Source organism: Callorhinchus milii, unplaced genomic scaffold (assembly GCF_018977255.1).
Source record: "Callorhinchus milii isolate IMCB2004 unplaced genomic scaffold, IMCB_Cmil_1.0 Scaffold12, whole genome shotgun sequence".
NCBI classification, from domain to species: Eukaryota; Metazoa; Chordata; class Chondrichthyes; order Chimaeriformes; family Callorhinchidae; genus Callorhinchus; species Callorhinchus milii.
In genome coordinates this window covers 12,372,782-12,395,501 of record NW_024704753.1, presented here as the reverse complement: position 1 = coordinate 12,395,501, position 22,720 = coordinate 12,372,782, and the positions used below count along the sequence as shown (strand labels likewise).

The 22,720-nt window shown below is 46.2% G+C and overlaps 1 protein-coding gene across 1 annotated transcript in view; it reads right to left on the bottom strand.

Annotated features, from left to right (window-relative positions):
- The window catches only part of mst1rb (macrophage stimulating 1 receptor b), a 40,755-nt gene that overhangs the window by 5,580 nt on the left and 12,455 nt on the right, over positions 1–22,720 (bottom strand). Inside the window, exons 2-14 of the mRNA XM_042339695.1 lie at positions 18,734–18,913; positions 14,593–14,709; positions 11,194–11,361; positions 10,578–10,738; positions 8,847–8,985; positions 7,154–7,290; positions 5,943–6,113; positions 5,255–5,348; positions 4,357–4,566; positions 2,354–2,500; positions 1,821–1,971; positions 1,318–1,419; positions 152–361 (exon numbers count right to left, since the gene is read on the bottom strand). Of these exons, the coding sequence (XP_042195629.1) occupies positions 152–361; positions 1,318–1,419; positions 1,821–1,971; positions 2,354–2,500; positions 4,357–4,566; positions 5,255–5,348; positions 5,943–6,113; positions 7,154–7,290; positions 8,847–8,985; positions 10,578–10,738; positions 11,194–11,361; positions 14,593–14,709; positions 18,734–18,913 (1,987 nt within the window). The remainder of the gene's footprint in view (positions 1–151; positions 362–1,317; positions 1,420–1,820; positions 1,972–2,353; positions 2,501–4,356; positions 4,567–5,254; positions 5,349–5,942; positions 6,114–7,153; positions 7,291–8,846; positions 8,986–10,577; positions 10,739–11,193; positions 11,362–14,592; positions 14,710–18,733; positions 18,914–22,720) is intronic.

Here is a 22,720-nt window from a genome sequence, read left to right as displayed (position 1 = left end):
TGGTCTTTTATTCTGAGGTTGTGGTTCAAGTTGGGACTTTGAGCTCAATCTAGGCTGACACTCCTGTGCAGTGCTGGGGGGGGGGAAGTGTTGTATTATTAGAGGTGTTATCCTTTGGATGAGATGTTAAAGCAAGATCCTGGTCACTAACCTCTGCCAATGACCCGTTTCCAGTGTACGATCAGGTCTTCCTGAGGAATTAGAATATCTTTAACTTCCTCCAGCAGCTCTGGCTGTAGTGTCTGGGGTAATATAGTCATGGGACTTAGCAGCGGGAGGTTTGAAGCATCCACACTCCCGCTGCAACTAGGGCCGTTGAACATCGTTCCGTCTGAGTCCATCGTGGGGGTGAAAACAAATTCTGTCAAACAAGAAAACAAACTCAACCCGTTATCTTCTCTGAGGTATGGTTTCTTGATGCACCCTGTCCCCCCACACACATTAACCTTGAGGTTTCAGCCTGTCATAGTCGATAGCACTGTCGCCTCTAAGCCAGAGGGTTGTTGGTTTACGCCCCTTGTTGGTTCTTTAAGCTCACAGTGTAGGCTGGCTATGGAGTGCTATGAGGCCCCAACCTTTCAAGTCTCCACATAACGTTTCATTCCTAGCAATTTGTTTTTTTTGGTCAGCCGGGTGTCTGACACATGCGGAAATTCATCAGCGGGCTTAAGAGTATCCAAATCAAACTGAGAATTCCACGCAGTTCACCTACACAGAGATAGATTGTTGGAATGGAATGCGCACTCTCTCCCTGGAGAGACACATCCTGATTACCAAACAGTATTAGGCGCAGGTTGGCAAGGACTGGAAACCCCAGAGTGTGCGTTGGAGTAACTGCTGGAATCTAACCATCTAAAACTGCATACCTGGCCAGAGATATTACTGTCTGGCAAACTTTCCCGCTGCTAGTCCAGCTAGGACCAACAACAAATTATATTTGTATAGCGCCTTTCATGTCGGGAAGATGTCCCAGGCCGCTGAAACCCGTTAGGGTTTTGGTTTGCAGTGTTAACAGCAGCTAAGTGGGAGTACTCCCTGCCCAAGCGACTGATCTGGCCTTCCAAGTCCTGCAATGAGCCAGGCTGGACTGTGCTGCCATCAGCCCCAGCATAGTCAACATCTGCTCTACTCTCTCCACGGTGATGAAGTCCTCACAATAATGGGATGGCCCAAGCTGGATGCAACGCTCTCACTGCAGCCTAAGCAACATTTTGTACGTATTTAGCACCAACTCCCTGTTCTTGTGATCTGTGCCACGAAATGGAAACGTTAAGCCTAGCTCACAGGATGGGAAGCGAATCTGCGAGCAGAGCTTACCAGCCGTCCGGTAATCGAAGGAGGTGGGAGTCACCAAGGGATGTAGCGGCAAAGGTGACGGCTGGGCCATAGCTTCCAAGCGTCTGACCAGGGCAGCGTGCTCTGCAAATCGAAGCATGGACAGGAATAATGTCCGATTATATATTAATGTAATAGTTATAATACCATTTGCCTGCATAATAACATTTCCTTTTATTTCCGATTACATCTGTACAAAGCACTTCGGGAACATTTTATGTCACAGAAGTGGAACAAATGCAGGTTGTTATAGCAATCATTAAGAAGAGATGGAATTGTGCAGACATAATGCAACTGTAGACGATAGAGCCAGTGCATGCACTCATTTTGGCTACTTGGGACAAGTAAATGTCACCCCAACTTGTGCTTTGAGTGAACCCATGTTATAAGGGCTTTAATACTAATATGCTAGCTGTAAGGTGTTCCTCTCCCCCAACTCCCCATCTCCCACCCCCACAAACGCAGTAGACTGCTGGGACACTGACCTTTACTCTTTCTCTTGCAGGTCACAACCACCACAACCAGGAGAGACCCAATGAGCACAATGACGATGGAGCCCATTACAATCCCCAGGACGGGGCTGTGGACGTCTAAGACAACCAGCCCAATGTGATGCTCCAGATCATTGACCCACAGCTGGAGAAAAGGAACAAGGAGGGTCAGAGGAACAGAGGCGACATTTCACATCAGTACAGATTTAACCAGATGGGAGAGGACTGGGCCCGACTGTGCAGACAGACGGTCGAAGTGAGAGGCAGTGAGCCTGAGGCTGGGCTGCCTGAGGACGTTAGATCTGTGTGATTGTAATTACCCCAACACATCATTTCTCTGTGTTAGTGTGACAGTGACCAACACATCACTCTTCTGTGCGAGTGTAACAGACACCAATACAGCACTGTGTGAGTGTGACAGACACCAACACAGCACTAATCTGTGTGAGTGTAACAGACACCAATACAGCACTATTCTGTGTGAGACGATAATCAGTGACTGCTGTCAGGCTGTTGTGTTCACAGACCTTGACTATGAGGCCATCGCTGGGGATGTTCAAGCCAGGGGGGATCCTGCAGGTGACTTCGTTGTCCAGTATCTTGGCGTTGCAGTCCACATCTCCCACAGTCAGAGTCACGTTCAGACATTTCCTCAGTGGGTACAACATCTCATGCTGCCTCAGCGCAAAGAAAGAAACAATATTAAAGGACTCTGGGAAACAAGCTCACAACATTTTATTCAGCTTTTGCAACATCAATCACAAGCCACTTGATCTCATCCTTCCAGAAACCTTCTCCCCACTATCTTTCCATTACCGTACCAAGCCATTACTTAAATATGTTCTAACTGGGTTCAGGACATGAATGAAAATGAGAATGAACGTTCAGTTAATAATAATGATAATTGCATTTAACATAGCCCCTTATCATGAAATTGAGATGTCTCAAAGCCCCTCACAGAATAAAGTGAATTGACTGTAAATTGAATTGTCAGTATATTTTGTGGGTGAGACGCAGCAGTGTCTCATGTACAGGTGTGGATGGAGTGATCAAATTATTATTCTTATTATTATTTTCTTTTGGAAGGGATTATTGCCCTAAGAAAGCATTCCACCTGGACTAACGACTGGGTTCCTACTTACTGTTAGTTAAACAGAGGGGCCCTGCCCGGGAATTGAATCCGGGTCCTGTTGCTTGCAAGGCGAGTGCTCTAACTAATAGGCTACAGGACAGTTGGGACGAGGTGGTTCATTTACTTTACTGAGAACAGTCAACAGCTGGTAGCAGATCTCTACCATGACTAGGGGCAGAAAGAGCGGTGGAGACCTGTTGTTGATTGTCCTCAGTAAAGTAAATGAATCATCCAGTACCAAATGAAATAAGTTTCGCAGGCATTGGAGGCAGATTGGAGGTTTCCTCTAGAGTTGAGACGATTGAGAGGCAACATGATAGAGGTATCACTCCATGGCATGAAACCCAATAATAATAATCGCTGCATTTGATATAATGTCTTATCACGTCGTTGAAATGTCTTAAAGGGCTTCACAGAATATATTGTAAATTGAATTGTCTGTATATTTTGTGGACGAAACGCGGCAGCTCACAAGCACAGGAACATCAACTTTACAGTAATTATTGCATGGAGTAATTACGACATGGAGTTACCACGAGCTCCTGCGAACAATCATGGGGTGAATAACTAATTCTAACATGTCAGGTCCCAACAAGTGGATTGAACTCGCAACCTCCTGAGATGAGAGTGCTGCTAATTGAGACGGGGTGACACAAACACGCACAGTTCAGGATGAGTTGGCGACCTCAATTAACAAACAGTAACACTGAAATAATGTGCTCCTGTCAGGTTCTGGTCATAAAATCACTGAGGTTTGCCTTGGTGTTAAACCATGCCCAACTCTGTGTGAACTTTAGGATAATGCGACAATACCAGCTTCAGCCCCGAGAGGGCGGCTAAATCCATGAATTTGTCACCATTAGCACAACCAGCGCTAAGTTCAGTGTTCTTCTAAGATCATTGTCCTTTTACACCCAAAGCACAGCAGTCTGCAAGCAAACACGAGGAGATGTACGGCCAGGTAGCTCAGAGCCAGATTTTTCTTGCCTGTAGTTTAAGAGCTACTCTCTACTTTCCCCTACTTCAATCCCCCAACAAGTTTATATTTATATTTAACTGATTTCCTTTGAAATGTTGCTGTGCCAACGCCCTCAACAGCACCCTTTGCTCTGATAGAACCTACCCACACTGCCCTCCACCCCTCCTGATCCTATGCGCTCTGGGACCCTATCCTGCATGAGGGGCGCTATATAAGTAAATATTGTCGTTATTGTTGATGTTGATCCCGACCCCCGGCTTGGGCCCAAATCCCTGACTGTCCAGCCACTCGGGATGCTTTCCTGTGAAAGGCGCAAAACAAATGTAATTTGTTGTTGTTGTGGTGGATGAAACCACTCTGTATCTGTGTAATCTTCATTCTCAGCGGCTGGCGTGTTAGACACCGGGCAATGAACTCACGTGGACTTCGATCTCACCCTCAGACCTGACCAGTTTGAGCGTGTTATCCGCTTGCTCGAAGGGGAAAACCTTGTAGTCTGGGTGGTATACCACAGTGAACACCTGTTCCACGCCGTCCATTACCACAGCAAGCTGCCCTTTCACCCGCCTTGTAGGGACTGCGGGGCTCTGGCAAACCATTGTCTGGCCAGAGACGGGCTTCTTACACACCTTCAAGGAAGAGAAAACCTGATCAGTCTACACAACAACACATTGCATTTATAGAGTTTGACGTAGAATGTCTCGGATGCTTCAGAGCACAACTGCCCTGATACAGATCCTTTCACATAGGAAAATATCTCAAAGAGCTTTGCAGAGATGGCGTGGAAACCTGGGCAAAGCAGGGAATTAGAGAGATGAAGAACGAAATGAACCATAGGCACAATTTATGAGATATAGCAATCCTTGCATTTGATCCAGCGCTGTTTACGTCAGGAGGACATCTCAAAGTGCTCCACAAGATTGCTTGTAAAGTGTAGTGACTGTGTATTTTGTAGGCGAACATAGCAGCCAAATTGTACACATCCATGAATGTTCTCGCCAATAATCCACCAGATAAAAATTGATTGTTCAATTTCTGGCTGTTTGTGGGACTTTGGATATTGCATTACTCTGCAATCCATTGGCGAGATTGAGGAAAAACGCTGCTCTTAAAATAATCCGAACAAAGCCACATGTCATCGGTCAAACATACAACACAGGCCGGGAAACTGGATAGTGTTGGCGCTACCTAGGAGTCAGGGGTCCTGCCAGAATGGTCCTGACTTCAATGCTCCTTAAATTCTCACTGTTATGCACTGTGTGGCTGGATCGGTTGAGACGTACGAGCTTCAAACACCTGGATTTGGGTTGGACGAACCTGTTCAAACCTGTTATTCAGATTGTCAGTAAAGACAAGCTTTGGTTGGTACACAGAGTTCAGATTGGTCCCAGTTATTGTGATGTTGAGGCCACTGTAAAGGGAAATATTCATGATTAGAGAGATGCCCCACTGTTAATATCAGACTGATTTAAAATTCCATTGCCCATGTGCTAACCCGTACCAAACTCCACACACCCATAACCCGTCCTTGCCAGCGCCTTGGGACGTCCTCCCGATATGAAAGGTACCACACAAATCTAATTTGTGGTTGTTGTTGTTGTTGTCCTTGCCAGGCTCCACTGGATGCCTATTGCAGAATGGATCAATTTAAAGACCCTCACTCTTACTTGCAAATCAATTCACGCCCCAGCAGTTCTGACCTGGCCCCTTCGCTAAGCTGGTTCTGATTTTCTTCATGACCCTTGTCCACTCTGCTCCACCATCAGCAGCCGTGCTTTCAGCCACTATGCCCCGAAACTCTCGACTCTCTGCATCAATCCCTCCACCTTGCTCTCTCCTTGCCTGTCTTCTATCTGAAGACCTTCCTCTTTGACCGCGAGTGTATGTGTGTGTGTATATGTGTGTGTTTTTGTGTGCGTGTATGTATGTGTGTATTTTTGTGTGTGTGTATATATGTGTATGTGTGTGTGTGTGAGGGTGTATGGGTGGGGGTGTTTGGGGTTACCTGGTGATGCTGCAGTTGGGGAAGATGTTCTGGATGGTAGGGTTCGGCCGGTAACGAAAGCCATGGCTGCAGCGATACTCAACAGTGGTGGAGTCTATTATCACATCAGGCGTTATCTCCATCAAGGAGACCACCTCAGGTGTCTTGCACACGATATAAGTATCACTAAATCTAGAACAGAAATATATACAGAATGCAGCTTAGCTACTCTCCCATCACAATCTTTCCCCCTCCCCTTCCCTCTCTCTGGTATCTTGGGCAGGATACCAGAGGACACACCAAGTCGCAATCAGAAAAAGGTGTTTTAACTCTGACTGAGGTAATCTTCTCGTATCTCGCTCACATTACTGGTAACACTCATTGTGTTATTAATAATCATCGCATTGTTAATACTAGTTTAGCAACTTATGATATCGCCAAGTGTGAAGTATAGTAACTGTGTATTTTGTAGGTGAATGTGGCAGACAATTGTTAAGAGTGCTTATGGCAAAACATTTCAATGTGTTTTTACTGTAATTGCTACTCAGTAAAGAAAGACAATTTAAAAAAAGTAATAATAATTTGGTCACTTCAATCCACGACTGTTTGTGGGTCACTGCTGTGCGCAATTGGCTGCCGAGTTTCACCCATAAAATATACAGTCAATTCACTTTATAGTATATTCTGTGAAGCGCTTTGAGATGTCTTGAAGATGTGATGAGGAGCTGTATCGAATGCAAGGATTATTCTTACTAAGTGTGGTGCTGTGTATTTTTAGGAGAATGCCATACTTAATTTGCTCACAGCAACATCGAACAGACAGTCATGAAGTGAATGACCAATTTTATCAGGGGGTTTGTTGGCCAGGAAATCGGGAGAATCTCCCTTCTCTTCTCCAACAATGACACGGGATCTTTAACATCCACTTGAACGAGTGGATGGGGCCTCGGTTTAACATCTCACCCAAAAGCCAATACAGAGTTGTCCCAGCACTGGAGTGTCAGCCTAAACTGAGTTCAAAACCCTGAGCTGTGGCTTGAACTTCTGACTCAGAGATGAGAGCATTACCAACTGAGCCAGGCTGACACCTAACACTTGATGTGCGGGGCATTTATCTCTTGTACCAAGTCCTTTTAAAATGGACCTGAGAGCAAACTGGAAACTTGTATTGGAATGACCCGAAGTTTATCAAAACAGAGTCCGACTCTGTCGGCCGTGGTTGTCCATCCTACCTGAAGATCTCACAGCTTTTACCCGCAATGATCACCCTCCGCTGGTTCCCTGCCGCGAAGTCTTCTCCTCTTAACGTTATCATAGTTCCCCCTGCAGTGGGCCCATATGCCGGAGCCAGGCTGGTAACAGACGGAGCCTGTGGGAAGGGGAACAACACGCTGTATAAACGGCTTTCACACTTCCAGAGCAACTTACAGGTAGATCAAACTTCGTTAAATGCTCTTACAGAGAGATTAATTGGAAGTAAATGTTAGACAGGAAAATTAGCGGCAGCTAATCTGGCGTAGCAACCGCTCATAAACAATGGTGGATGAGTAGGCAATTAATTAGGATTCAGGGTGAATTTCCGATGAGAAGGGGAATATAAACCAGGGCAAAGGGGAGAAAAACTGCACTTTCTTAAATATAAGTGGGGGGAGTGGGGGACATTTAACACCCACCTGAATCACAAGCAGAGAGGAGCTAAATTAATCGATTCAATGGATAATGAAATAACTAATGAGTTTGTATTTGAGGAGAATGGTGCGTACCCAACCAACTATATTCTCTATTCTGGCCTCCTGCTCATCCCTCTTGCCCTACACTCCACCATCAGCAGCAGTGCTTTCAGCCACTACTCCCCAGAGCTATGGAACTCCCTCCGTCTTGAGCCTCCCACACCCTCCTTCCATCTCTTTTAGACCACGACTGAAGACCTTCCCCTTCAACCATGCTTACAGTCATCTCCTCCCTCCCCGCGGCTCGGGTTCAGGCTCCACTACTGTTTGACTCCAAGATACTGTCCTGCGTGCAGGAAACTAAGAATACAAGTTCTTGTTGCATTTGATATTAGACACTCAACAGCAACAAAGCCATGGGTTCCACCCTCAGTAACACAGAATAGCAATCTCACATCTGGAATGATTGCTCCTTTACATTGTTAACCAAATGAGATAAAATGAGGTCATCTGATTTTCCAGGTGATCTGGAAACCTGAGGCAGCTCTAAAATTTTTGTAAGCCTCGATTTTTAGCTCAAATTAGGAAGTACCTCAGTCTGACGCAACCTAATAACCTTGCATGGCTCATTCCCCACTGGAACAATCCATTCTTCCCTTCGCAAAGCAACCCACACTTTCTTGCTCTTTTGCCATTGCTGTGGCTGACACTATAACAATAATAATCCTTGCATTTGATATAACGCCTCATCACATCATTGAGAAGTCTCAAAGCGCTTCACAGAATATACTGTAAAGTGAATTGACTGTATATTTTGTGGGCGAAACGCAGCAGCCAATTGCCCACAGCAGTGTCCCACAAACAGTCGTGGATTGAATAACCAAATTAATATTGATTTGAATGGATCATTATACCCTGGAAAGTGATCCACCAATCGACTAACATTCAGGTTCCTACTTACGGATAGGTAAACAGAGGCATGTGGAGTAAGGAAAGTTGCCTCAGGTTTCATCCTGCCCGGGAATCAAACCATTACGCTACAGGATTCCACCAAGGCATTTCTAGTGCCTTGGGACGTCCTCCCAATGTAAACGATGCTATTTAAATGCAATTTGTTGTTGTTGCTGCTGTACAAGCTCCTTCACTGGAGCTCTCAGCTGATCTCTCTCCATCATGGCATTGCTCCTGCGAGCTCCTCTGCTGTTGAGTGGAACAAAGCCAGAGCATGGAAAGTCACAGCATTCTGGGAACTCACCACAAATCGAAAGCCTGCGATGGCAGAGGATCCGTGGATAGAGTACGGATCGAGCTTCTCACTGTCTCGGATGGTGACATTGATTATCGATGAAGCTAACAAGTCAGGCTTCCCCATCCGTCCAAGCTTGCAAAATAATCTATCAGGAGAAAGAAAGAGAGAAAGTCAGAAAGAGAGTGTGAGTGAGAATGAGAGGGAAACAATCGAGACATCTACTCAAAGAATATCTCATGATTTGAACATGTTAGAAACCTGCAGTTCATGTCCTCAACCACACCAGGCTCCGTGACCGTATCACCCTCACCATCGCCCGGCTCTACTGGCTGCCCAAACCCCAGAGGATAGAGTTCAAAATCCTTGTCCTCGCCTTCAAAGCCCTCCAAGGCCTTGCTCCCCCTTACCTCCATGACCCGCTAACGCTACATCAACCTGTCCACTCCCTCCATTCAACGGGCTCCGGCCTGCTCCACAGCCCCCGCCAGCCCACCATCGGCGGTCAGGTTTTCAGCTCCATCCCACAGTCCCTTCGCCTTTTTCCCTCCCTTGCCTCCTTCAAGGCACGTCTCAAGACCCTCATCTTCGACTGCCCTCCTACCCCTACCCTCCGTACCCTCCATCTCTCCTGATTCCAACCCCTGCTTGGGCCCAAATCACTGATTGTCCAGCGCCTTGGGGCGTCCTCTAGATGTAATTACTTTACCCAGCTTGTGGAAGTTTGCCCAGAAATGGTGTGAAGAGTTTCCGAAGGTTTGGATTATAAAATATCTAATAATATATCTAATAATAATAATGATCCTTGCATTTGATATAGCGCCTTATCACACCTTCTAGACGTCTCAAAGCGCTTCACAGAATAGACTGTAAAGTGAATTGACTGTATATTTGTGGGCGAAACGCAGCAGCCAATTGCACACAGCAGTGTCCCACAAACAGTCGTGGATTGAAAATGACCAATTTATTATTGCTTTGTTTTGGAGGGATTATTATTAGGTGTGTGGAGTAAGCAAAGTTGCCCAAGGTTTCGCCCTGCCTGGAATTGAACCCAGGTGCTCACGCTTGCAAAGCGAGTGCTCTAACCACTGAGCTACAGGACTCCATAGATATATTTTTGATGGTGAAGGTTTCGGAGATATGTGTCAGCATGGCTCAGTCAGTAGTATTCTCGCTTCTGAGTCACAAGGTTATAGGTTCAGCCCAAATGTTGAGACTTTTAACTCATGGTTTAGGCTCATGCACCAGTGCTTCGCTGGAGAGCACTATGTTATTACATGTGTCATCCTTCCTATGAGACTTCCCCAAAAGAAAGTGGTCACTCACTCCATGGCAGTTTGTGGGACACTGATTTGTGCAAGTTGGCTGCAGCGTTACCCTACACTGTAGTGGAAATCCTGTGAAGCGCTTTTGAGTTGTTTTGATATTTCAAATGCAAAGATTATTATGCGAGATACAGGGAGATGAGATTTAAAAATGGAACAGCTCGGATGGACGGTTCTGATCTTTTATAGACCTGCATGTTTTTATACGTTTCAGATGTTTTTCAGATACCAAACTCTATATTTTCAATGGATCTACCCAATATACAATCAGCTATTCCCATGAGTCACATACAGTAAAGTTTTATCTTGGAGGAGGAGGGAGATGGGGAGATAAGGAGCCAGGACTGAAACACTTTTTTTCTCTCCAGTGTGTTTGGCAGGAACTCCCTTCTTCATTTGATAAGTTCACACTCACGTTGTGGGGCTGCTCTTTGCGGGGATCACGCTGCAAGGCTGGGGTCCCACCCACACCATGTGGCTGCTCTCTGTGATCGGGGGTCCGTTGGGAGCCTGGAGGTCCCACCCACACAGCTGCAGCTCCGTGCTTCCGTTAACAGGAGCACGTTTGGGAAAAACCTGAAATAAAGTGAGTTTTCATTTTAGAGCAAGTGCAATAAGGACTGGTAGATGCGAGGGGTAGGAACTTAGCACTGTCTTAGACACAGGATCCCAAAACTTGTGGCATGCAGAAGCATGGTTCCTAGTCCTCATTACAATATTAATACAATACTAATTTTCATTTATATAGCAGCTTTGACCTTCAGAGCGCATCACCAAGACAGAGCTGGGGTGGGGGGGTGGAGAGAGGAGATAGACATATACAAAGAGGTAGGTTTTGAGGTTTGAGGCCAGACTTAAAGACAGAGAGCGAGCGGGTGGGACAGAGGGGTAAAAGGAGACAGTTCCAGAATTTAGAGAGAGGGGCAGAAGGATTAGCCATGGGTGGTGACACAACATGCTTGTTTGCACTCAAAGGTAGAAATTCACTGTGGTTTATTGCTTGTTTGTTTTATGGTTTATTAGAAACCTACCTCAGTAATAGCAGGCGGACAGGTGTCTGGTGACCAGTGTATTTGACACTCATGTTTCTGGGTACAAACTCCATTGCACCAGCCGCACAGAAAGGGAGAGGCAGACAGGCATCGACTGCAGGTCAGGAAGTGCAGACAGCCCGGCCCTATCACTGGCACCTGAGTCACCTGCATTAAAAACAAACAGTCCGGGATTACACACAGCAGAATTAGTACAAACAGATCAAGTGCTCTCTGAACAGAATATGTGGCTAGACAGTGACACATAGTCATAATAAAAATATTAACCCTTACATGTGATATAGTCTTTAATGACTGTATCACAAGGGCTTCACAGGATTTGCTGTAAAAGTATAATGACTTTATTTTGTTGGTGAACACGACAGTCATTTTGCACCACGGCAATATCCCTCAAACAGCCATGAAGTGAATGACTAATTTTATTTGGGGGATTGTTAGCCGAGACGCCAGGAGAAACTCCAATAGCACCATGGGCTCTTTAACATCCTCCTGACCTGGGTTTAAAATGTCATCCTAAGGATGGCACATTCATCATTGAAGTGCTCCCCTCCTCTTCACCCTCTATATGCTCCCCCTGTGGTGACATTATCCGCAGACATGGGGTTAACTTCCACATGTATGCGGATGACACCCAACTCTACCTTTCCTCCTCTACCCTCAACTCCACGACCCCCGATGTCCTGACAGCTGTCTGTCCGACATCGAGTCCTGGACGAGAGATAACTTTCTTCAGCTCAACGTGCGTAAAACTGAGGCCCTCCTGATTGGCTCACGTCAGCGCCTCCGCACCTCAGGCGCTGACAGCATCAGCATCCAAGGCTGCACTCTCCACCTCTCAAAGCCATCAGGAACCTCGGCGTTCTGTTCGACCCTGAGCTGTCCTTTCTCCCTCATATCCGCGCCACAACTGGCACCGCCTTCCATCACCTCCGGAACATCGCCAGACTACGGCACTACCTCACCCCTCACGCGGCTGAAACTCTGGTCCACGCCTTTATCACCTCAAGGCTGGACTATGGGAACTCTCTCCTCGCCGGCCTTCCCGGCACCTCCCTCCACAAGCTGCAGGTCATTCAGAACTCTGCAGCTCGTGTACTGTCCCGCACCAGGCTTCGGGACCACATCACTCCCACCCTCGCTCGCCTCCACTGGCTCCCCATCCCCCAGAGGATCAAATTCAAGATCCTCATCCTCACCTACAAGGCCATTCACGGCCTCGCTCCCTCCTACCTCTCTGACCTACTAACCCCCTACCTACCTGCCCGTACCCTCCGTTCCTCTGGCTCCGGTCTCCTCCACATCCCCCGCCCCAACCGCCCTACCATCGGTGGTCGGGCCTTCAGCCTCTCAGCCCCGAGGCTCTGGAACTCCATCCCCCAGTGCCTTCGCCGCTTCCTCCCTTTCCTCCTTCAAGGTCGGTCTCAAGACCTTTCTCTTCGACCGTGCCTTCAGCTCCCCTCTCGACTCTCTACCCCCTCCTCGCTTCCTCCCTTCCCTCCCCTCACCCTGACCATTTCCCCCCTGCTCGGGTCCTGACCCAACTGTACAGCACCTTGTGACGTCCTCCCGACGTGAAAGGCGCTCTATAAATGGAATCCTGTTGTTGTTGTTGTTGTTGTTGTTGTACACACTCCCAGCATTGTATTGGAGCATCAGTGTAGACTGTGATGTGCACTTGAATGCACCTTCTGACTCACAGATGAGAATGCTACCCAGGCTCTTGTAGCGAGGCTAACATCTCAGGGCTTAGTTGATATACGTTCAAGCCTGTGTTATTCTTTATTATCTGAACAGTGGCAGTCACGAGCTCTCATTGGTCCAAAGCAACATTTCACCATTAATATGAGCTCTTCTTGTGCTGCAGGTCTGAGGAATCTCTGCTGTCAGGGCAGAGTCTTCGTGCTGAGAAATACATACAGAATTTACAGATGCAGCATTGCTGGAATCACACCACAGCCAGCAGACAGTCTCCTACAATCTGTGCAGCGGCTGGATAGGGGGTAGCTAATTGTGTATGGCCAGAATCCAACATCTGGATCACGTGCAATATGTGACATGTGCGGCTGAGTGATGGCTCACTGCAGGGACAATAGGGAAGGAGTTGCCGTTCATTCACAGAGTATCGACACCAGTGACAGCAGATTGTACAAATTCCTTCTAAACGGGCACAATGCCATTTGCTGTGTGTCAGGCATACCTGCCTGCTATGTATCCACACCCCAGATCCACCCCCAGCTTATTCAACAACAATTCAAAGGTCAGCATAGCACAATAACACAAGATAATTCATCAACACCACCCTCTGTCATGTCGTGCACACTACAGTACTTCTCCTGAGCTTTTTACGTCAGCTTTTCTCAATGGCACAAGGCTGAATGTGCTTGATTTCTGGTTAGCTATATATACATACAGAGGCTTTTCACACGCTCACAAGAGAAAGATTGCTGAGGACAGGACATTTGGGTATCAGTGTAGCTTTGTCGGTAGCACTCTCGCTTCCGAGCCAGAAGTTTGTGGGTTCAATCCCCAAGTTGGGACTTTAAACTCACATTCCAGACTGACACTCTTGTGCAGTACTGGAGGAGTCCTGCATCATTATAGATGTCCTCCGGATGGGGCGTTAAAACAATGTCCCGCCAGCCTGGATAAAATCAGTCATTCAATTCAAGGCTGTTTGTGGGACATGGTAGCGCAAATTGGCAACTACATAATAGTCACTACACTTTGCAGTATATCCTGTGAAGCACTTAAGAGATGTTTGGCAAAATGAAATCACATACAAGATTTATAACTACTTAAGGAACAACTCAGAATACTCAGGGTGAGAATACAGTTCTGATACGATGAGATCAAATGGGCCAAGATTCCACCATCTTACTGGAAGCGAAGAGAGGAAAATACCAAATTGTTCAGATTTTTAAAACTGTTTGCAATAGAGATTTGCATCTTCCTCCTAGTCTTTGCCCTGAGCTCCTGCCTTCCGCCTTGCCCCCTCCTTCCCCATCTCCAGGTTGCGCCTGAAGACCTTCCTCCTCGACTGTTCCTACGGTCACTTCCTCCCTCCCCTCAGCTCGGAGTCATGTTCCGCCACTGTCAAGCGTTCTGAGCTACCCTGCGTGAGGGGTGCTATATAAATGCAGGGTGTTGTCGTTGTAACTCAACATCAGGCAAAAGGGTATCTCTGTGTTCAGAGTTAGTCATGTGCAGATTTATCAAACCTGCAATCTGGGGGGTTGCAGATGGTTATTTCCGTTTGATTGTGGTTGTGGTTTTGTTTATGAACATAGCACCACTGTTTATCTGGATATACACAGAGAAGGTTCTCTCCACCGTCTCCCCACTCCACCCCATTTGTCCTCCTCATTCCTAAATTCCAACCTTGCTTCCAGTGACAAACAGCAAGGAATCTCCCAAACGACTGGCTTGCCGGGAGACGGGGTGTGCTGTGCTCAGGCTGAAGTTGGCGTGAAGTACAAAGGGCTCCTGAAGAATGACCTGGGGGAAAAGCACAAGGAATATTTTCAAACCTCAGCAGACTAGCACAGAGGGAAAATCAGCTCAGCATCCACCCAAACTTAGAGAGTTACATAACAACAACAACAACAAAATGACATAAAGTGTTACAGCAGAGATGAATGACCTGAGGAAATAAACAAAGGCCTAAACAATTGGCCGTTCAACCCAACAACAAAAACAAATTATATTTGTAAAGCGCCTTTCACATCGGGAAGATGTCCCAAGGTGCTGGATGGTCAGCAATTTGCATCCCAGCTGGGGATTGAGATCAGGAGGGGTGGAGGGCAGGTAGGTTGGAGGGTAGGAGGTTGACCGAAGGCGCGGTCGAAGATGTGGGTCTTGAGACCGGCCTTGAAGGAGGCAAGAGAGGGGACATGGCAAAAGGACTGTGAGATGGAGCTCCAAGGGTGGGGGCAAAAAGGCTGAAGGCCGACAGCCGATGATGGGGCGGGCAGAGAGGGGGACGTGGAGCAGGCCAGAGTCCGCTGAGCGAAGGGAGCGGATAAGTCAGTATGGACCTGTTATACAGACTAGCTCCCTCTGTTCAGCGGGCTCCGGCCTGCTCCACGTCTCCCGCCCGACCCACCCTATGATCGGTGGCCAGGCTTTCAGCACACTCTGGAACTCCATCCCACAGTCCTTCGCCTCGCTTCCTCCCTTGCCTCCTTCAAGGCCGGTCTCAAGACCCTTCTCTTCGACGGGTGCCTTTGGTCTCCCTCCCACCTCTCTGCCTTCCCTCACCCCTACACACCCCTCCCCCACGCTCAGGCTCCGACACCTGACTGTTTAGCGCTTGGGACATCCTCTCAATGTGAAAGGCGCTCTATAAATGTAATTTTGTTGTTGTTGTTGTGTGGAAAGTTTATTCTGAAAGGATGAGACAAAATTAGCCGAAATTCCATCATCGGACGCTCTCTTGTGATTCTGGAAGTGAGGGAAAATGACAGAGGCAACTTGTCTGGTGTTTATACTTGTGTTCACACAAGTCTCCAAACTTATTTCCGTTTCCCATTCTGCTTTATTCTCTTCTCTCTTATTTGTCCATCAGTTCCTCTTAAATGTGTTGATGTTTTCTGCTTGAACCACAGCTTCTGGCAACGAGTTCCACATTCTCATCAGCCGCAGCTTAAAGAAGTTCCTCCTAATCTCCCTTCTAGATACTTATAGACCGAGCCTTCAGTCATCTTCCCTCCTCCACCCCCCTTGCCTTCCACCCCTCTCTGATCCCGATCCACAGCTCGGATGCAAACCCCTCATTCTCCAACACTATGGGACATCCTTCCGACGTGAAAGTCGCTATATAAATGCAAATTGTTGTTGTTGTTACTGGCTTGTTTATATCTTTTTTNGGAGCCACCAATAATCTAAACATCTTTCAGATAATAACACAATCATAATCCTTGCACTTGATATAGCGCTTTATCACATTGTTGAGACATGAAAAACAAGATTAACTGTGAAATGTAGCAACTGTGTCTTTGTAGGCACAAACAGCCATGAAGTGAGTGACCAACGTTTATATGGCGAATTGTTGGCCAGAACACCGGGAGGAACTCCCCTCTATCTTAAGAGTAGTGCCATGGGATCTTTAACATCCACCTGAACAGGGAGTTCGGTTTTAATGTCTCATCCGAAGGCAACACCTCTGACTGTGCAGCCTCCTCCAGCACCACGATGTATGGAGTGTCAGTCTAGACTGTGAGCTCAAAGTCCCCGTCAAGAACCCACAAGTAGGACTCTCAACTTTTCTGACTCAGAATCAGCTTACTGAGTGCTACCAACTCAGCCAGCCTGATGACATCCTTGGTGTAGAAAAGAAACTCTTAACTCTTGTCATAAGGAACAGGGAAAAGCAACAGTAAGAAATACTGATCATAAACACAGTGGAAAAGATATTTTTAGGTTGTTTTTGAAGGCAGGGAAAGTGAGGGTGATTAGAATTCCCCAAGGCAGAAGTATGGCCCACGTTGGTTACTTTTATTTTTATTCATTCATTTTAACTTTGGGAAAACCAGCTGAACTGTAACCATCTTTCTAGTCCTGTGTGAAATTATATGGGATTTAGCTTCCATGCCCATTCAACAACAACAGCAACAAGATTACATTTGTATAGCGCTTTTCACATTGGGAGGACGTCCCAAGGCGCCGCCAAGGCTACATTAAAACTACATAACTGATATTACTTTATTATGAACTAAAATACAATGCAACAGCCTGGTCTCATTAAAGCGATGATGTGGTCACATTCCTGACTTTATCCAGAGATCTTCTGTCCCACTGCTCTGTGTTTATTCGGTGACATTAAATCCACGCAAAACAGCAGGAGGGAGGGATGTGCGTGACTCACACCAAAAAACATCTTTCGATATCCTAAATTCATTGGCAAAAACTCGTCTTTGTGATGTTGCAAGCTAACCACCATCTTAGTCCTCTCCCAATGACCACAGATTGCCACATCTCCCAAAACAAATCTTTCCTAAGATCCTCTTTTGAAGCAACAACTAAACTGATACAAATCTCTTGCAACGGATCTCTGGGACAACATTCACAGCACTTTCCACTGAGGGAATTCTATTCAACCATAGAAAGCTTCAGCCCATTGTGCCTATGCAAGCTCTCTGAAAGAGCTCTCCATTCAGTCACAAGCGAGCTCAATCCTGTCCTCACCTATTGTCCAGCAGGAGTCTCTGAACTAAGAACCTGAACTGATATTCTCCCTACTTCAGAGGTGTTTCAGGCTAATTGGAGCTCTACTTACTGCCTTGGCTGAGATGAGCTAACTCAACGCAACAACAACTTGTGGACAGTCGAGGGTTTGCAACTGAGCTGGAGTTTGGAATCAACACGGGTGGAGGGCAAGTGGGGTGGCGGTTGGAGGTTGACCGAAAGCACTGTCGAAGAAAAGAGTCTTGAGACAGGCATTGAAGGAGGCAAGGAAAAGGCAAAGGGACTGCAGGATGGAGTTCCAGAGGGTGGGGTCAGAAAGGCTGAAAGCCCGACTGCCAATAGTGGAGTTGGCAGAGCGAGGGACATGGTATAGGCCAATGCCTGCCGAGTGGATGGTGCAGGCAGGTTGGCAAGGTTTTCACGGGTCTCAAAGGTAGGGAGGGGCAAGACTATGGAGGGCTTTAACTCAGTTCTCTAGGGATGGGGAGCCAGTGAACAGCCAGGCGAGGATGGAGGTAATCGGCTCACGGAGCTTGGTGGAAGAAGAAAACACGAGCTGCAGTTTGTGGGGGGAAGAGTTGGGAAGTCCAGCGAGTAGGAGTTAGCACAGTCAAGCCTGGACGTGTTGGAAGCACAGAAGAGGGTCTCGGCGGCACAGCGTGAAATTTCAACTGACCACCTTCTGGTTTGAATGGTTGAGGCTCTCTCCAATGTTTCTGTATTTTCCGCCATTTTCAGTAACCTCTTTGATCAATAATACTCACAATTGATACAGTGCCTTATCATGTTGTTGGGACGTGTCAAAGTGCTTCACAGAAAATACAGTTAAATGAATGGACTATATTTTTGTGGGCAAAATGCAACAGCCAATCAATCGCATTAACACAGCAGTGTCCCACAAGCAGTCATGGATTGAGTAATCAAATTATTATTTTAAGGGATTATTATTACCCTCAGAAAGCAATCCGTTAATCGGCTAACAACTGTGTTCTTACTTACTGATACATATGGAGCAACTCATATCAGTCAGCAACTCGCCACTCTCTACCCCCATCCTCTGGAACTCCATCCCGCAGTCCCTCTGCCTCACCCGCTCCTTTGCCACCTTCCAAGACCCATCTCAAGACCCTCCTCTTCGACCATGCTTTTGATCTCCCTGTTTTCCCCCCCCTGCCCTCCACCCTCCCCCACCCCTCCCCCAAGCTCGGGTCCGTAACGCTGTCTGTCCAGCACCTTGGGACGTCCTCTCGACGTGAAAGGCGCTATACAAATGTAATTTTGTTGTTGTTGTTGGACTGGACTGCTAACAGGAGACAATCTCTCCAGAAACACTAACCTGCAGAATGCTTCCATCCGATGTTCCGAGGTTAGCCACGGTGGAGTTTCCGATCACAGTCACAATGATGGAGGTCAGCAGAGTGTGGTCCAGCCTGCCATCAAACCGATCCACTCGGCTGAAGACTTGGGAGATCTTGATGGGCTTGGAATAACAGCTGGTGTTTAAGGTGGGTCCAGACTGGAGGTGAAAATAGGAGGAAATTACACATCTGCCAATTCAGAAAGCTGAGGGAAGGTTGATGGAGCACACATATCTGGTTTGGACCACTATATAGGCAAATAATAGATAACAATAAATAATCTTATATAGTGCCTTTCATGTGAGGAGGATGGTTCAAAGAGCTTCACAGGTTATTCTGTATAGTATAGTGACTATTTTGTTGGTGCACATTGCAGTCATTTTCACACAGCAATGTCCTACAAAGAGCCGTGGAATGAATAATTGGTTTTATATGGGATTGTTGCCTATCATCTTTAAGCAGGTCCTCCTCACCTCCACTTGCTATTGATTGCTTAAGCACTCCGAGACACTGCTCCGCATAATGGCCGCTATATAAATGCAAGTTGCTGTTGTAGCTTCCCATTTCCAAGCTAAGCTATAAAACTCCAATTATGTCCATGTTTGGGAGCAGCGAGCTATCTCAGTTCCACTTCCCAGCAACGTAATGTTTTCTCAACCCCTCTGAACTCCCGGCAGGCTTGCAAAACACTCTGCCACATGTTATTTATTTTCCTTATGCAGTTAGGCATAAGGGTTTACTTCGATTTATCAGCAAAGAGGCAGAGAAACAAATTTCATGTTCATGCAGAACCAAGACAGTTTAGACTGATTCCTGGGCTAAATTGCACAGTGGGAGATACTACTACTAATAATGACCTTTGCATTTGATATAGCGCCTTATCACGTCGTTGAAACTTCTCAAAGTGCTTCACAGAATATCCTGTAAAGTGGATTAACTGTATATTTTACAGGCGATATTCAGCAGCTAATTGCACACAACAGTATATCTTACAAACAGTCGTGGATTGAGTGACCAAAATTATTTTATTTATTTAATTTTGAAGGGATTTTTACCCCCGGAAAAGTGATCCACCAATCGACTGACAACCGGGTTCCTACTTACTGTAGGTAAACAGAGGAGTATGGAGTAAGGAAACTTGCCCAAGGTTTTGCCTCACCTGGGAATCGAACCCAGGTCCTCTCGCTTGTGAGGCGAGCACACTAAATACTATGCTACAGGATTAGCTGAATTTTACTCCAAATCAATTAGCCAATTTAACTGTAATCTATCTCAGTCCACAGCACGCTCACCTCTGGGTCAGGAGATGAGATTACACCCTTTACGTCAAAGATGACCCTCCAGTTAAGATATTCATTTTGAGTTATGATATTAATCCAAGGGTCCATCTTCCTGAATGTTAAAGATCCTATGGCACGATCTAAAACCAGAAGGGAATTCCTTCAGGTGTTCTTGTATAATAGTCTTCTAGATTGGTTGGTTATTCACTCCACGGTTGTGTTTATGCAGAAAATAATTACGGCATTTCTTTCTCTATAACTACAGTCACTCCAGGTGAAACCAATTCCCTTTGAAACATTTAATTGTTTCAACATATAGTGCAATCAGATAGGAGAATTGTCTCTTTGTAATTCATCATAATTTAAGTGACATTTTCCTTCCCCTTAGGAAATAGATAAAATGCAAGAAAAATTCTAATTACGCTATTGTTCAGCAAATTCTAACCTGCTTCACGTCCCCTGCCTTATCCTCCCCACAATTGGCAGACAGGTTTTACAACCAGTGATGGCCAACCTGTGGCCCATGGGGCTGTCAAGAAGGCCCCCCATCCCACCCCGTACCTTTGCACGAGTGTATGTTTGATCAGTATTATTTTCACTTGTTTCTTGATTTAATATTTCTTGATCTATGGCATAAATCATATTCAATCAAGAAAATATATATTTTTGGCCAACCATAAAGTTTGGCCACCACTGCTTTAAACCATTCTGTCCCCGCTCTTTGGAATGCCATCCCTCAGGAGTCCCTCTGACTTGCACCTTCCCTCATGCATTCAAAACCAGTCTCAATACAACATGTAGATGGTGCCCATCACACAGGATAGCTTCACAGAGTGCTGATGTACCTCTTTGTGCTTTCGGTCATCTTAGCCCTCACCACCTCCAACTCAGGGGCCCCGCCATCAGTGTCACAGATTTTGAGAGGTTTATCTCCCAATGTGAAAGGTGGAACATGAACGTGAATCTATTGTGTTCACTTTAAACACCAGGCAATGTTCCAGCCCACAAAGCACATCACAATATTCAGTGCACGGCTTCCATGGCACATTATCCCACATTATTAATTGTACAGAACCTTGGTCAGACCCCATCTGTAGTACCGCGTTCAGTTTTAGGCATGGCACCTCAGGAAAGATATAATGGCCCTGGTACAGCGCAGGTTCACCAACAAGAGCTTAAAGGGTTACATTTTGAGGCCAGGTTGCATGAACTTGGTCTGCATTCCCTAGAGTTTAGAAGGTTGAGGGGCGATCTAACTGAGGTGTTTAAAATGATGAAGAGATTCAATAGGGAGGTTACAGAGAAATTATTTCCTCTGGTTGGAGAATACAGAACAAGGGGATGGATATAATATTACAATTAGAGTGAAATCAGGAAGCATTTTTTCACGCAAAGAGTAGTGGAAATCTGCAACTCTCCCCCAAAAGGCTGTGGATACTCGATCAACTCAAACTTTCAAGACTGAAGGTGGATAGATTTATGTTAGGTCAGGGGATCAAGGAATATGGAGCAAAGGCGGGTAAATAGAGTTGATGTACAGATCAGCCATGATTTAATAGAATGGCAGAACATGTTTGAGGGGCTGAATGCCCTACTCCTGTGCCTATGTTTCTAGAAAGGGTTGGGTGTTTCCAGGAGTTGGAGAGGAGGACACGGGGGAACCATTGCCCAGAGAAGAAAATCTATATTGAATGGGATCGGTATGAATTAAAGGGATGTTCTCCTCAAGGAGAGAGAAACACACATACACTAAAACAAAATTCTCTTACGAAGAAACAGGACACTTAATCCGCAATGTTTTCATGTTCTGTGGAAAAAATAGCATTTGTAAAAGTTGTAATTTAGAAAAACACAAATAAAGGTTGGAATACACTCCGTAGCCTATTTTTAAAAAGGAATGTTTAAGGATTACACTTTATATTGATTGGCGAGTGACAAGCCCCAAAAGAGTTATGTCTCTTAAAACAGGTTTAATCAGTCTAGTGGAATCCTGCAGTGTACTCCCCTGATGGGGGCCCCTCTTTGCCGAAACATCTTGTGGTTCAGATCAACAGCGACCTTGGCAGGTCCAGTGACAGGGCAGCATGTCGGCCGTACAAGCCGGGATGAATCTCGCCAGTGATCTGGAGCCATAAACTCCCGAGGGAAAGCACTCAACTGGTAACTGGTAGATAATAATACTAATCCTTGCATTTAATATAGCACTTCAAACGTGATTAGACGTCTCAAAGCACTTCACAGAATATACTGTAAAGTGAATTGACTGTATATTTTGTGGGCGAAACGCGGCAGCCAATTGCGCACAGCAGTGTCCCACAAACAGTCGTGGATTGAGTGACCAAATTTTTTTTTGAAGGAATTATTACTCCCAGAAAAGAGATGCACCAATCAACAAACAACCAGGTTCCTACTTATTACTCTGTAAACAGAGGTGTGTAAAGGAAGGAAACTTGTCTTACGTTTTGCCCTGCCCAGGGAATCAAACCCAGGTCCTCTCGCTTGCAAGGCAAGTGTCCATTTTAAAGCCCGTTTTAGGGACCTCGTTACCTACACTTTCAGTCATCGTCTGTCCCCCACCCCAACCACCCGCTCGCCATACCCTCCTTACAACAACAACTTGCATGTATAGTCCCTTCACGTGGGGTAATGTCCCAGCGCCTTCTTAGCGCTCAACTGCCTTGGGTG